This window comes from Drosophila albomicans, chromosome 2L (assembly GCF_009650485.2).
Source record: "Drosophila albomicans strain 15112-1751.03 chromosome 2L, ASM965048v2, whole genome shotgun sequence".
Taxonomy (NCBI): domain Eukaryota; kingdom Metazoa; phylum Arthropoda; class Insecta; order Diptera; family Drosophilidae; genus Drosophila; species Drosophila albomicans.
Window position 1 is genome coordinate 27,670,923 of NC_047628.2, and position 16,313 is coordinate 27,687,235.

At 36.9% G+C, this 16,313-nt stretch overlaps 2 protein-coding genes across 2 annotated transcripts in view; one reads left to right on the forward strand and one right to left on the reverse strand.

Moving 5' to 3' along the window:
• Positions 1–16,313, forward strand: part of LOC117565332 (POU domain protein 2) — a 34,545-nt gene that overhangs the window by 5,487 nt on the left and 12,745 nt on the right. Inside the window, exon 2 of the mRNA XM_034244379.2 lies at positions 11,157–12,242. Within this exon, the coding sequence (XP_034100270.1) occupies positions 11,157–12,242 (1,086 nt within the window). The remainder of the gene's footprint in view (positions 1–11,156; positions 12,243–16,313) is intronic.
• LOC117563449 (neprilysin) lies at positions 4,588–6,621 on the reverse strand. Its single transcript, XM_034241787.1, has one exon. The coding sequence runs from the start codon at positions 6,619–6,621 to the stop codon at positions 4,588–4,590; it is 2,034 nt and encodes a 677-aa protein (XP_034097678.1).

Consider the following 16,313-nt stretch of genomic DNA (forward strand, 5'->3'; position numbering starts at 1 on the left):
CTATTTCCGTTAACCTAATGATTCCTCAGCTCAAGACTAGTTGCATTTCTCAGTTGGTCACTGTCTCAGAAATGTACAAAACACAACCGGAAAGGCGTTAATTATACAAGTACAAAAACGGAGCAAGACTCCGAGTAAGGGAGAAACATTAGCTCAAAAATATATCCAAATAGTAGATCATTAATCAATAAATGGCGTAGAAATGGTCACGTAAGCAGCTGACGCCGTGGCAACTTCACACCTCGAAAGCAGAGAGAGACCTTTTTCTCTGTCAATGAGGCATGCAACAACATACGCGACGAGTGCAACATATGCGATGAGACCATATAAAAGCCGCACTAATATCATTTTAATCGCGTCAAATTAAGGGTTTCAATGCACACAAAATGCAACGGCTATCGAACATAAGAATAATAAGAACATTTCCCATCGTCTTGAGAGTCGAGTGCAAGAATGCAATATGTTAAGTAACAAGTTCTAGAAGTGGGAGGAGCACCGAGAGTCCGAGTCCAAGGAAAACCCCCAATGAGAATTTGGTGGGAAGAAGTCAGGGAAGAAAATTAGATTTTTAATTAAAATAATTTCGTATGCAATTTAGATAATCGTTTGCAAAAATCCAAAAAGAGAAAGAGGCAGGTTGCAAATATATATAGTATCTAAAACGAAGTTGCAAGTTGGAGCAAATGCAGAAGCCAAGACAAAGTGGAAGTGGAAGACCAAAGAGATCCCAGCGATCCATATGCGATTTGTTTGCCGCATTTTCGGCGCGAGCTTCGTGTTTTTTTTTCCTCTTTTTTGAGGGGCGTTTACCGAACGAAGGCGGACGGCAGAGCGTCCAAATAAAATGAAGCACATTTTTTATACAAATCAGAGGTGGAGAGCAGAGAAGAGGAGCAGAAGCAGCAGCCAGCAGGTTGAACAGTAAAACGCGTTGCATCAAGATGAGGCAGAGGCAGAGCAACAAGCAACTCTGCCCCAACTCCAACTCCAGCTCAAAGTCAGCTTCAATTCGTAAACCTTTGGGTCAGGCGCACACGCACAACAACAACAACAGCAACAACAACAATAACGAAATATTTAAATTGATCATCTCCATTTAATAAAGGCAAAGCCACAAGCCTCAACCTTCTTCAGTTCGTGGCTCTTTGTGGCTCGGCTTCAATGCAACCTTCTTGCAGCTTCCTGCTGCAAAAGTTCTTAACTTAATTTCGCAACGATTTTCATAATTCACCATGAACACCACACCAACCACCCGGTGGTTGGTGGCTCTTGCAACTGTTTTGGTAGTTGGTAGTTGGTACTTGCCTCTGTCTCTCTGTCCCAGGTTGCAACTGCGGCTGCCGTGACGCCCATTTGTTCAATTTCTGCTCTGTTGCTGCTACGAGCAGAGATGATGAGCCACAGTCGCCAAAGTCTCTCTTTTTGGGGGAGTTGGGGGTGTCAGGAAGTGGGTGCGCAGCGACTGAGATTGCGGCTGCGGCGGAAGCCAACCAAGGCTTAAAAGACTTTCTGCATGTAATTATGGTAACATGGTTTTGGCAAGTTGTTTATACAATACTCGACCAGCCAGGGTTGTCGAAGCAACTTTAATGGCACAAAATTAACAATTACACAGAGAGAAAATAATCTAATCTTGATTTAAGATTTTTTCAATCTTAAGATAAGCAATTTAAGAAGAGGATGCTACAACTTAAATAAGGCTTATTAAACAGAAGTAGTTTTCAGATTTACAAATACAAAAATCTTATTCAAGTTTGTCTCTGCTACATACAGAAAACACAACCAAAAAAATCGGGATTTAAGATTTTTTCCATCTTAGAATTCAAAAATAGGATGCTACAACTGGAATAAGACTTACATAACTGAAATATTTTCCAGATTTACAAATAATAAAATCTTATTCAAGTTTGTCTCTGCTACACACAGAGAATGAAAACTAAATTGAAAAAATCTGGATTTAAGATTTTTTCCATCTTAAAATAAACAATTCAAGAAGAAGATGGTACAACTGGAATAAGTCTTATAAAACCGAAATATTTTCCTAATTTACAAATACAAAAATCTTATTCAAGTTTGTCTCTGCTATACACAGAGAAGAAAGACAAGATTGAAAGAATCTTGAATTAAGATTTTTTTGATGTTAAAAAGAACAATTTTGATAGAAGATTTTTAGGATGAAACAATCTTATATCATGATTTGAATGCTATATTAAGTTAAAAACATCTTATTTTAATACTTCAAAACTTGATTAAATTATGCTTTAAACTAGATTGAATAACTAAAAAAAAAAGAATTTTGTTCTTGTTTCTCAAAATGTTGCAATTCCATTCCTTTAAAATTAAAATCTAATTTCTGTTGTTGTTACCGTTAGCTCAGTTGGCTCTTCTATGGACATACATTTCTTTGATTAATTTGACAATTATTTTCAATCACAGTTGCTCTCATATATTAGCTGCTATTCTCAGCAATCTTACTCAACTATGGCAACCCTGCTTGCTTACAATATTCTTGTTAAAGTTTGTCTCTGCTAAATATACATTTCATTAATTATTTTGTGATTATTTTCAATCACAGTTTCTCAGCAATCTTACTTAATCTTAGCAACCCTGCCTGCTTACAATATTCCTGGAATCTTATGGAAGTTTGTCTCTTCTAAAAATACATTTTGATTATTTTGTGATTATTTTTAATCACAATTACTCAGCAATTTTGCTCAACATTGGCAACCCTGCATGCTCACAATATTAATGGAATCTTATAAAAGCTTGTCTCTGCTCAAAATATATATTTCATTGATTATTTTGAGATTATTTTTTAAATCACAGTTACTCTCTCATATCGTTTGCTATTCTCAGCAATTCTTCACAACCTTGGCAACCCTGTATGCTCACAATATTCATAGAATCTTATGGAAGTTTGCCTCTTCTAAAAATACATTTCTTCGATTATTTTGTGATTATTTTCAATCACAGTTTCTCAGCAATCTTAGTCAACCTTGGCAACCCTGTCAGCTCACAGACCTGATTGCTGCAGAGCGGCTCCCACTCAGCGCAGCGGCAGCAGCAGCGTCAGCATCGCTCGGCAAGTTGATTTTTTATTACGCGGTCTACGCCTTTCATATTAAAAGACAAGCCCTGTTCCAATGGTTTACATAAATGAAATTAATGCGCTCACTACACACAGCCTGAAACTGAAGCTGAAGCTGAAGGCATGAACCTGATCCTAAGAGCCACAGAGTCATAGTTAAAGGCAGGGAAGCGAAGCGATGCTGGAGTCTGGAGCTAGAAGATTACAAATGGTCGCTCTCGTCTTGGCTAATTTGACTGGGCATTGTGGCGGCAATTTTGTGCTTGTGCTGCTGCAAATGCAATTATGAGATAAAGTGGGAAAGTGCACTTGAATTTCCCAGCTAAATAATTGAAGATTTGCAATTTGATTTATACCAGCCATCAGAGAGTAGAGAATAGAGAGACCACCTTAGTAGATGTGTGTAGGCAGGTCACAGAGCCTGCACACTTTGCATTTTGGGTAAAGTCAGTTAGAAGAGAAAGAAAGAAACTGTAAAATTAATGATCTATGCTGATTTTATGACCTGCAGATTATGAGCCAAAGCCAAAGTCAGAGTTAGAGTCAGACAAGTCACGCATTCGCATTTCCAGCTGAGAGTCGGAGACTAAAGGATAACAACCAGCTACTACCTGAATATTGTGAGGGCTAATAAGAGACCTGGCGCCGAAAATCCATAACAAATGCATGAAAATCCGTTAGGCAGACAGCATAGATACGATAAACTCACAGCAGATCCTTAAACAAATACTGACTGACTGACACACTAGATCATTTCGTATGCAACAGGCATCTCTTGTATCTTTTTTTTTTTGCTGACTTTTGCGTGGCACTTTGTCTATTCTCAGTACGATCTCGTTTGCACGGACTAATGATAGTAAAACTGTTATTCTTTGACTTTGAGCATAACCATTTTTCAGCTGAAGTGACGTTGCTCTCAGCAGAGAACTTCACTTTCTACACCTTTTTTGGGATCGAACGTTTCGGTAGTTTTCTGCTGACTTTCTTTCTATTCTTTCCTTTGTCTTTGCTTTTGTTCAACTGCGCTCAAATGCCATTAATTCGTAATGAGAAAGGTGTCACCCGGTTCGAAGTCAAAGACAAATATTAACAGACTCGCCCATCGTATATTGCAGGCTGCACTCAGCAGGTTCTGCCTAAAATCAATTAGTTCTTATTCTATGTGAACGCATGATCATCAGCTGTACTAAATTCTAGGACAATAGTCTGACATTTTTCTTTGTTTTTGCGTGGGCGTTATGAAGTGCTTGAAAGGTTTGATTGCCGACATAAAACTGTCGCTGAGATCTTTAGAGATATTATTATATTAGTTAGTTGACATCGGACTAATCTTATAAATATCGAGAACTTTCTTTTAAGGAGTGATCTCTGAAATAAGATTTAAATTTTTTAAAAATATGATATATCGAACTAATCTTCTAAATATTGAGAACTTTCTTTGAAAAGATTGACCTCTAGAATACGATTTCAATTGTTTTAAATATATTTTCTTTATTGCGCTACCAAACAACACACTTCTTGAGCGGATTCATATCCGTTCCCAGCTTGCAATTGAAAGCATCACTAAACTCCGGCATATTACTCAATGTTCCAATGACTCGAAACTCTTCGTAGGCGTGTTCATCGCTCTTTATTTTGCTTAGCTTCGAAGCATTATCCGCACCCGTGCACCAGGATTGGGCAAACTTGAGAAAGAAGAGCTGTTTGTTGTTGTAATCAATTCCCTGTAGCGGTTTCATCTGCCACGCCTTGCTGCCCATGTTCCTCTCATAGGCCCGATACGCCATTCGAGCACCCACATTATCGGCAATATTATCACCCGATGTCAGGGTGCCATTAGTCTGCACTCCCAGCAGAATGTATTTGTTGTACTGCGACTCCAAGCAGCGATAGCGTTCCTTGAAGTTGCGCAACGAAGCAGCTGACCACCAGTTAACCTTCTTCCCATCGTAGTTGTACTGATAGAGCGTCGAGTCAAATCCGTGAGCCATCTCATGGCCAACAATATTGCCAATCCCAGCGAACTTGAGCACAGCAGGAAAGTCCACGTGATAAAGTGGCCACTGGGATATGCCGATGGCAATGAAAGCCTGGTTGAAATATCCCGCGTAGTAAGCATTCGCAATGCGAGTCATTTGAACTTGTGGTATCAACGCTTTATCCACCGATCGTAGCTTGACTTTCGCTCGATTCTTCTCAAGCGTGACGAGATTCTCATACCAATCGTTGGTCATATTCTGATTACTGTACACAGCATCGAAGATCTCTCGATGTTGCAGATCGTCACTGTAACCAACCAAAATATCCATTGATGTTAACTTCGTCTTGGCCTCTGAGCGTGTTTCATCATCCAACCAACTGTATTGATCAAGCAGATCATAGAACGTATCTTTGATGTGCTTGGCTAGAGTTAAAACATCAGCGCGTCGCTCCTTGTCAAAGTTTTCCTCAATAAACCAAGGCAACAGTGCATAATTAAAGTAAGTCTCTGTAATGACGCGACATTCACTGGCCAAAGTTCCATTCCTCGTCTTTGTCTTCCACACCTCGTAGAACTTGATTAGCACACGATGTTGCACATAGGAGCGTAAAACATTCAGTTCCGTGCGTTCCAGGAAGTGCACAAGTTCACCCACATCCTCCAGAAGATTAATCACTGGCCAGGACGATCTCTGTGTGCCATTGAAGGCCACATCAAAGTAGCGCGTCCAATTCAAGCGATCCTCCTTATGTCGGTTAATAAACTCTCCCAGCTTCATCTGCTCCGTGTCATTGCGATGTTTAACCAATTGCGTGAGATTCCGTTCGAACTGTGTAAGATTCGCAAAGTTCGAGAGGAAATCTTTACGCTTCTGCTCATCGATTATGCCAAAGTCCCGCGTCATATTCTGCAATTGCTCCTCATTGACATTCGCCAATGCTTTGGAAGGTCCCGAGAGTAGAATATCAAACTTCCGACCCGATGTATTATAGTGCAACCTCATCGGGAGCAGCGGATAAACATCGTAGTGTGACATGAAATTGAGGTAGATCCAATCCTGGCTGGCATTTTGATAATGCTGCTTCCACTCCACCGCATAACGATCATCTTGCTGTCCCATGATTTTCTCATAGCCCAGCGAGAGATTCGCCTTCATCTGCACACAGCTGGCAAAGAACTGTTTGGCCTTCCACTCGGCACTCGTGGAATGATTCTTATCCTGTAATTGCTCCTGCGTGGCATTCTGAAGGAAGGCCAAGATCTGGTCGTTAATCCGCTCCTGAATGACACCCAAGACGCTCGTATTCCGCGCCTTTTCGGTCAGCATCTTTGACTCCTTCCAGCTACCACAAGCGTATTCATAGAAATTCTCACAAGGATCCACGCTGCGATTCATCGTGGACAGCATAAAGTCGCCATAGTGCTCCAATAGCTCCTCTTTGTGTTTGAAATCCGGAAGTGGGGCGAAGAGATCAAGTGACGCGGGTTTTGGCACAGCGGATGAACGCGAAAGAGCGACAAGTATTAACGTGGCTAACAACGTGTAGGCCATGGCTAACGCGCAAAGCAACTGCCGGTAATGTTCTAAGCACCACCAATTTATACACACGTGCAACAGATGAAGCCCACCAAAGTTCTGAACTTTACACCAGAATTTAATCGGTTAGATATGAGAGCGTGATTGCGAAAATAAGAAGAATAATATTTGGGATCGTGGAGAAATTTAAAAAACACGTTTAAAGTGCATTAAATATGCTTTCGATCTGAATGAGCAAACTAATTTATCTATTAATTTTTATAATAACTTATCAATATTATGCTAAGTTATCATTACTTTATGCTAAGTTTAATTTAACTGCAACGAAGATCAATTCTAGCGCTGATCTTGTTATTTTTAAACAACATTTTCATTTTAATGTTGAAATATCCTAAACTTAAGTTTAATTTCATCTGCATCGAAGATCATAGCTTTGATCTTATAAATTTTAGAAAGAACCGATAGTACTTTTCTAGACACTTCGTGACTCGTGTCACGACACGTTGCCATCACTATGCCACGCTTTGTTTGGCACAGCTGACGCGTATATATTTTAGTATCTGTTTTTTTTTAGCCCTTTTTAATGGCTCCACTAATCCCAGATCATTCTTCAAACTCACCACAGAAACCACAATTAGCTGGTGGAAAAATTTATTGTTATTCCAAATCAGATTCGAGCAAAATCTTCAGCGAAATCTTCTGCCCTGAAACACTGAGATACATTCTCCAAATTAAACAAAAGTTCGCGATGACCAAAGAAATGTATCTTTTAAGCACTCTTCGAACTCTTATCACTCTTTAGTTATCATTTGGCGTTTTTTTCCTATTTTATTTTATAACCTATTTTATCGCTAATTATAGATCAAAGTTCTGTTGTTCTTGTTGCTAGTGTTGTTGGGTAAAACAATTTTAAATTTATGTTTGTTTGGTTTTTTGTGCTGAGTTGTGTTGGGTTGTGGATATTGAATGTTGAATGTCACATGTTAATGACCCCATTTCAAAATAATAGCCGTAATTATTACGTAAAACGTTTCTAAATGCTCTTCTGCCGGTGATTTTATGTGTGTGGATTTAATTTAAATTCGAGCACGTCTGGTTTTCGTTATTAATTTTGTTGTAGAAAGTTTGAATGAAAATTGATTCATTATGGAAATTAATTTTATACATTTGCAACACTTTTTTATACGTTAATAAGAAAAATTGACATTATCGAAAATATATAAATTGTAAAATATAAAATTGTAAACTTACATAGACCAGTTATCCATAGACTCTTGCAGTGGTCTTTTAATTCTGAAAAAATGTAAAAAAAACATAAAATTTAAATATATGTATATCTTGAAATTTGTTCATCTTATTCATATTTAATAAATTTCACTGCACTTTGATCTTTTTGGTAATTTGTAAAGCAATAAAGCTACCGTTTGGGCATCAGCTATGAGCTCATTTCATTTGCAAGAGAGCTTTAAATAAAAGAGAAAAGGGGACCCGGTGTAATCGCTGCATGAATGGAAAAATAATGCGGCGTTAGAGCTAATGATGCATAGAGAATCTCAATTCGAGTAGTTGACCACAAAATGTTCATTAGAGTCAAAAATAAAGCGTTGAAAACTTGAATAATGAGAGTAGATTTGGTTATAAATATATAGCTACCAGGTTGCAAAGATGTTAAAAGATACATATGTGAATATTATGGTATGCCGTTGATATATGAGCTGTTAGAACAAAACCAAAATGTCGAAGATTAATGGACCTTGGGAGCCAGGAAGTCATCGAGTGACCCAGAAAGCAAATGACAGCAAATTTTTGACATAATAGGAAAAATATTAGTTAACATTTAACCCTTTCCTTTCCTTTCCTTTCGCTTCGTGTCGTGTGTCCGCCACGCGACGTATCTTAAAGATGCAAAAAAAAAAGAAGGGAAGGGTTACGGTCTCTCAGGGTTGACAGGAAATTCGCCAGGCATCTGGTATTGGAAGGAAGTGTGGCATGGATTATGAAAATGAAATGCGAACGCAGGAAAGTGATTCCGATTTCAAATGAGGGCGTGGCTTTTGCAACGAAAGCTGACTTCTAATTACTTGAGAGAAACTGAACGCGATTGAATGCCTGTCAAAGGACTTGAATGCATGTGCCAGTCAAGGTGAATGCCATTGAAAGGCGGACCATAAGGCCACATTTTGTTGCATGAAATGAAGATGGAAAAGGTGAAAGTTTGCGTCAGGCTGCGTTTACTTTCCATTGCTTAGACAGTTGCCCCATTCTCTCTTCCCAGCTGCAGCTGCTTCATGGCCACAAGCCACAGTTGGCAATTGTTAAAAAACTGAAAATTAAATCCTTTTTTCAGGCTCAATTTGTTGCATCCTTCTTTTTTTTTGTTGGCTACATCTTAACGCAAGCTGTGCCAACCAAATCGAGCGCGCCAACAAAGGTAAATCTATCTAACCAGTTGCCAATGATTCTGATCCTTTTCCTGCTCCCCTTCCCCCTCATTTATTGCGTTTTTTTTTTTTTGGCGGTTTCTATTCTTGGTTTTTTTCCTCTTTTTTGGCATTGTTACATTGCGATTACTTTACCTGCAACATGGCGATTAACACGCACCCGCCAACATCCTTTCGGCATTCTTATCGGCTACCTGGAGCCGAGCCGTGTGTCTTCCTTTGACTGCCTTTATTGCTTTCTTATATGCGCTTTGATTTCTATTGCGGCATTATCCTTTATCCTTTGTGCGCCATTGTTGCATGCACCGGCTGGCAAACACATTAGACTTGCAACCGAGCTGAAACGCAACGCAACCAAAGCGGGGGCAGATTCCCTAGCTACAAAAATGTGACAGCATTGCGTTGTCTAAAGATCCCTCTTTAACGATTTTCGATTATTCCTTTCGCATTTAATATGCTGTCTCAATCTCTCTTTTCTATTTTCCTCTTTTTTTATGATCGTTGTAGTTGCGAGTTTCAACGTTTTTATTAATATTTTCAATCTTATTGTAGAAGACCTCACACAGGCTAATTATCGGGATAATAGAAAAACTTCTTTTGGTATTTCCTCAAAAACCAATAAAACTTTTAAGAAATGGTATAGCACAAACACTTGATAAAGAAAATGTAAATAATTAAATGGCAAAGTTAATGAAATTTTACAAAATTTCAAAAATCATTTCCTCATTTTAGTTCAAAACTAATCAAAATTTTAAACAATTTAACATAATCAAATTTTCTATAAAGAAAATTCAATCATACAAATTGTAAAATAAATGAAATGTATAAAACTTCAAAAATCATTTCCTCATTTTAGTTCAAAACTAATAAAACTTATAACAATTTAGTAAAATCTTTTATAAATAACATTCAATACTTAAATTGTAATATTATTGAAGTTTTACAAAATTTAAAATATTATTTCCTCATTTTACATTAAAACTAATAATAAAAACAATGTGATAAGACAAATCTTTCATAAAGAAAATTCAATTATTTAAATAGCCAAATTAATGAAATTTTACAAAATTTCAAAAAACATTTCCTCATTTTAGTTCAAAACTAATCAAAATTTTAAACAATTTAATCAAATCTTTTATAAAAAAAAATCAATCATTTAAATTGTAAAATTAATGAAATTTTAAGAATTTTTTCCTCATTTTACATTAAAACTAATAAAACTTTTAAACAATGTGATAAGACAAATCTTTCGTAAAGAAAATTTAATTATTTAAATAGTCAAATTAATTAAATTTTACAAACTTTAAAGAATCATTTTCTCATTTTACTTCAAAACTAATAAAATAATGTTATAAGACAATCTCTTGCCAAATAAAATTTAAATAATAAAATTGTAAAAGCAATGAAATTATACAAAATTTAAAAAATCATTCGTTCATTTTCGTTTTTTTTGCATTTTTCCCTAAAAAAAATGAATGGTCATCAAACAGTTTTATAATAGAGTTACAAAACGTTGAATTGCTTCTGGTGTTGGAACTAAAAAATGGGCGTGTCTTGGCACGCTTATCGCTAAGAACGCCCACACTTTGCGCAAATGTTCAGATTTTGTTAAGGAAATTGTGTAAAAACGTTTTGCAATGGAAATTATGTACAGATTGATAATCAATCAAAGTCATAAACGAATCGAATGATGATCCGAACTGATTAAACATTAAAAAATGGCGTGCAACCCCCTGACTCAGCCAGTTGCAAGTGGGGTGGGTTGGAGAGAGAAAGAGAGAGGGGAAGGGGGGTTAAACAAGGCCTAAAAGGCGTAGCAATGCGTGAGGGTCGGGGCCCAATAATGATGAGTAATTGATAGTGACATAACAACTTTGCAGAGTTGGACTTCAGCCAGATGGGTTAGGTAAATGATAGGGAGAGGGGGGTGGCTGAACCGGGTGTTAATAATGATAATGTGCAACCCTTTAACACATGCCACAGCACTCTTTTTTTGGTGTAAAAAGCGACAAATTCGCACTTCATTTTGTGTCTATAAAAATGCAATCGTTTTCATGTGTTTTTTTACCCCAATTTTCTACCCCTTTTTGCTTTGCTTATGATTTATAGCGCCGCCGTCTCTGTGCCTGCCATCAAACGGGGCAAGCTGTCGCACGAAAACAATGCTAAATCCCTGGTATTTGAGGCCAGTCGCAGGATATCATAATTATAATAACAACAACATTAACAACAAGGACAACGAATTGCTTTCCTATGTGACAGCCAGTCAGACAACACTCCCCCCGCAGTTCCTCGCAGGCATCGGTCTCGATGTGGCAGGAGTCGGTGTCGAATCGCAGACATGTCTGCCATATTTTGGCATGGAAATGCCGACAACAGCAGCATCCGTCACTGCCAAAGCGCACAAATCGCTGCCGGACTTTCTGATACCACTGCATGAAATTATGTTTCAACATCATTATCAACAACAGCAGCAACAACAGCAACAACAACACAGGCAGCCAGTGGCAACAACAGCAAGTACAATGGGCACATTAATTAATAGTCTGCCGAGCTTGGCGTATGCCAAAACAGAGACATTTGCCAGCGCCAGTTTGTATGCTACAAAGTCATTAACCCCACAGCAACAGCAGCAACAACAACAGTCACTAAACGTGCCACTTGCCACACGTCCCCACCACCACAATGGCGGCGAGCATCTGTTCGTGCGTCACTTTCACGAACGAGATCGTCTCATACGCGAGCATCAACTGCAGCAGCAGCGACTGCGTGATTTTGCCGACGAGCAAGAGCAAGAGTTGGAGCTAGAACAGGAACAGGATGTGAACAACAACAAGGATGCAGAGGAACAGCAACAACAACAACAACAGCAGCAACAGCAGCAGACGAATTCCGTCTCGCAGTTGGAGTCGAATGGCCATAACAATCATTGGCATGGTGTCGTCTATGATGGCAATGGCAATGCCATGACAGCAACAACACCAGCAACAACAACAACACCTTCAGCAACAGCAGCAAGTACACAACACAAGAGTCAAACGTTGGCAGGAGATGCAGTTGCCACCTTTGCTTCCACTCCGTCTGCTGCTCATAAGGAGTCAAATATTTACGAGCCTGCCAAGCAGCAGCAACAACAGCAGCCAAATGGTCAACTCTGTCGCAATGGCAACTCTGGCAGCCCCACAATGAACAAAGGTAAGTCGCCGTCTCTTTCTATACATTTCTAACTTCTTTTGGCTAGCTACTAATTGATGCTGTGTTGCCTGTGAGCACAGCTTTGCCACCTTTAATGATAACACTATTTAACAGCAGTTTAGATTTCAGCTGTGCGACAACATGGGTTAACGATAAAAGCGTTGCATAAGAACAGAATAATAAACTCTTCTATAACTGATCTATTATAGGATATATTCAAAAACAGAAGAATAAGCTTTTCAATAAGAAATCTATTATAATATAATATATAGTTTATATCCATATCTACTTAACTTGAGTTTTTTCATTCAGTTTACATAATAAATTGTTGTTTCATAGGAAGAGAATAATAAACTTTCCCATAACTGATCTATTATAATATATATTATATATATATATTATATATATATATATATATATATATATATATTATATATTATTATTATTATTATTATTATTATATTATATTATATATTATATTATATTATATATATTATAATAATTATAATATATTATATAATAGTCATTAGCAGAGTAATGAACAATTCTATAACTGATCTATTACAATGCATAGTTTACATCCATATATGATATACTTAATTTTAGTCTTTTCATTCAGTTTTCATAATTAATAGTACAAGTTTTTCATAGGAACAGAGTAATAAACTTTCCTATAACCTATCTATTACAACATATAGTCAAGAACAGAATAATAATTAATAATAATAATAGTTAACATCCACATCTACTTAATTTGAGTCTTTTTATTCAGTCTACATAAAAAGTGTATCAGTAAAAGTGTTGCAGAAGAAAAGAACATAATAATAAACTCTTCTTTAACTGATATATAATATTATAATATGTAGCCTTTATCTAACTATATCTGTTAAATTTGAGTATTTTTACTTATATAGTATAATAAATAGTTCTCACTAAAAGTGTTCCAAAAGAACAGAATAATAAACTCTTCTATAACTGATCTATTATAATATATAGTTTACATCTATGTATATCTGATAAATTTTAGTATTTTTACTTGGCCTACATATTAAATAGTTGTCTCAGTAAAAGTGTTTTATAAGAATAGAATAATAAGCTCTTCTATAAGTGATCTATTATAATATATAGTCAGGAACAGAATAATAAACTCTAAGCTAAACTGATCTTTCATTTATTATAATTTTGAGTCTTTTTATTCAGTTTACACAATAAATAGTTTACTCACTAAAAGTGTTTCATAAGCAGAGAATAATAATGTATTCTATAACTAATCTATTATAATAAATAGTTAACATCTATATCTACTTATTATTTTTATTCAGTTTACATACTAAAAAGATCTCTCAGTAGATCTCTTAGAATATATGCGTAGTTGACATCTATATTTGTTTAATTTGAGTCTACATCATGAATAGATTTCTCAGCAATCGCCCATAGTATTGTCTATCATCCACCATACCACCTTCACTAAGTCACATAGTATTATCTATCTTTAAACTGCCGATAATACCCATCTTTAAACTGCCCTTATAGCACCCCATTCCCCCATTGAAATCCACCGTGAAAAACATAAACTCAATTACTAGCACTTCACTTAATACAATACCAATGACATGCCAACCCGTGTTCAATGCTCAACATTGTCTGCTGTTCATATTCCCGTAAACATCCCCTTAAGAGGTGGGGACAACCCCAATAGCAACATCTAAACTCCATTTGAAAGCACTAAAATATTAATAAATTTTACAAAAGTGCGAAGAAAATATGCGTGAAAATGCAGGGAAGTGCGAGACAAAAACCTTAACAACTTTATTTAATGGAATTTAAAACCACTTTTCAGTGGGTGGTTGGCCAAAGGTTGCGGCTGCCTGCGGCATTCAGTATTCAGTACCACAATTGCATGTCTCTAACCTTTGACATCGCATCGAACACGCACCCTCAACAAAATCAGTGAAAGAATGGCTAAAAAATAAAGAAAGAGAAACGTAAAATAAAGCTCACTGTGAACTGGTGTCAATACCAACTGTGCCAGGTTGTGAGCAGCTTATGGCCAATTGAGTTCGCCAAGGGGGAGGAACTGGAGGGTGGCAATGACAAATCCAATAAAACCGCTTTACAAGCTGTAAAGCAATGGCTCATAAATCCAATTTGCCTAAGGAAATATTTTTTTATTTAAAAAATGGTTGCGCAATTGAAAAAAATTAGAAGGAGGAGGAGCGACTTAAGGGTTAAATTTGCATATACCTCAGGGAAAGGGGTTAAAACGCTAAAAAGATTCACAAAATGGCGTCAAAATTGAGTTGAGAAAATGTTTGTGAATTTGTGAGAAAATTTCAGCAAAATTCCGTTAGACGCTGTCATGGCTAATCAAAAAAACGGTAGCAAAGAACCGCAATATCTTTTCTTACCCTAGCACCCAACTATATAAAAAAAATTGAAAAAAATCACCCAGAAAAATTGCATTGTTCAACGCAAAAATACCGTTTTTACCTCACATTTTTTTCTTCGTATATTACACAAATTTTTTCTTGTGCGTTTTACGTTAAAAAATGACGCATTATTGGCATAGATTCACCCCGAATTACAGCTAGGGGTTGCAACTACCCTCAAGACCCTACTACAAGTGTGTTTGCGATACAGCTAAACTGTGGAAGATCCTCAATAATCCTTGACAGTGAGCCTCAAATTTTACCCTTGAGTTTCTTGTTTTTCTTCCTCCTTTTTATTTGTCTATTTTCTAGCCCAAAAAACATTGAAAACTCAAAGACACAGAAAACGGCGCGAATTTGACAAAGAAATCTGGGAAAATGCATCTTATTTTCTTTTTTCTGTACAATTTTTGGGTCGATTTTTAGGGACGAAGGGTTGCATTTGACAGAGATTTTTTGTGGCAGATTTCCAAGCAAGTCGAAATCAATAAACGTTAATAAATAATGAGAGAAGGGAAGCAGAGAGCGGGGAGCTAAATAGGAAGACGGCGCTAAAATGCGGAAGTAAAGGGACATTTGGCCTTGGGCATTGATTTCTTCTCTTTTTTTAACAATTGGATAGGGTTTGCCTTTCGAATTCCTATCGAATTCAATCTTTTTGTTCATTTTTTTGGCGCGTATTTTCAGCAGCTAAACAAATGTGCAAACTATTCCATTTTTAAACAGTTCCCCATTCAGCTGCAGTAACTGAAAGTTCATTAAATTTGGGGACAAAATTTAGCACACTCAATCTCTAAAGACAATCAAAAACAAGTTAGAAAGCTGCAGTCGAGTGTGCTCGACTGTGAGATACCCGCTACTCATTTTGAATAAAAGGAAAATATTGCGGTATTATATACCGAAAATATACCGAAAATACTACAAAAAATAATAAAAATATACTTTTTGCCATACAAAAAAATTTCTTTAATACTTTCCAGAATTTTTATATGATCGCAATCAAATTCAGGACTCATAAATACTATAGTTATGATTGTTTACACCAAAATTCGCAGCTCTTGCATTAAAATTACGCTTGTTATTCGTTTTTTTTTTCGGGTGCGGAAAGGGGCGAGGCAAAAATTTGAAACAAACTTGATCTGCGTGCAAACATAACAAATGCTGTCGAAAAAAAATTATAGCCCTATCTCTTATAGTCTCAGAGATCTAGGTGTTCATACGGATGGACGGACGGACAGACGGACAGACAGACAGACATGGCTAGATCGGCTCGGCTGTTGACGCTGATCAAGAATATATATACTTTATAGGGTCGGAGATGCCTCCTTCTACCTGTTACATAAACCTCCTGTGGGCGCAAAGTTAAAATACCCTTCTACCCTATGGGTAGCGGGTATAAATATTGACCATAATATTCCTTTTTAATTTATATTACTATTTCCCTATCTTTTTGACATTTATCACACATATTTCCGACGCTATCTACAATTAAATTTGCCAATCTTAAAGCCAACCCTGAAAACCTACGATAACTTAAAGCTTAGCACAAAATCAATCCCATTCTGCGACGGACAGAGACAACCCCAAAGCGAAAAGAAAGACTAAAACTAGTCTCGTCTTATTTGCTTAACGCAAATTGGTA

What these genes read in the sequence shown, in the direction of transcription:
- LOC117563449 (XM_034241787.1), bottom strand. Translation starts at nt 6,621, where the DNA reads ATGGCCTACACGTTGTTAGCCACGTTAATACTTGTCGCTCTTTCGCGT.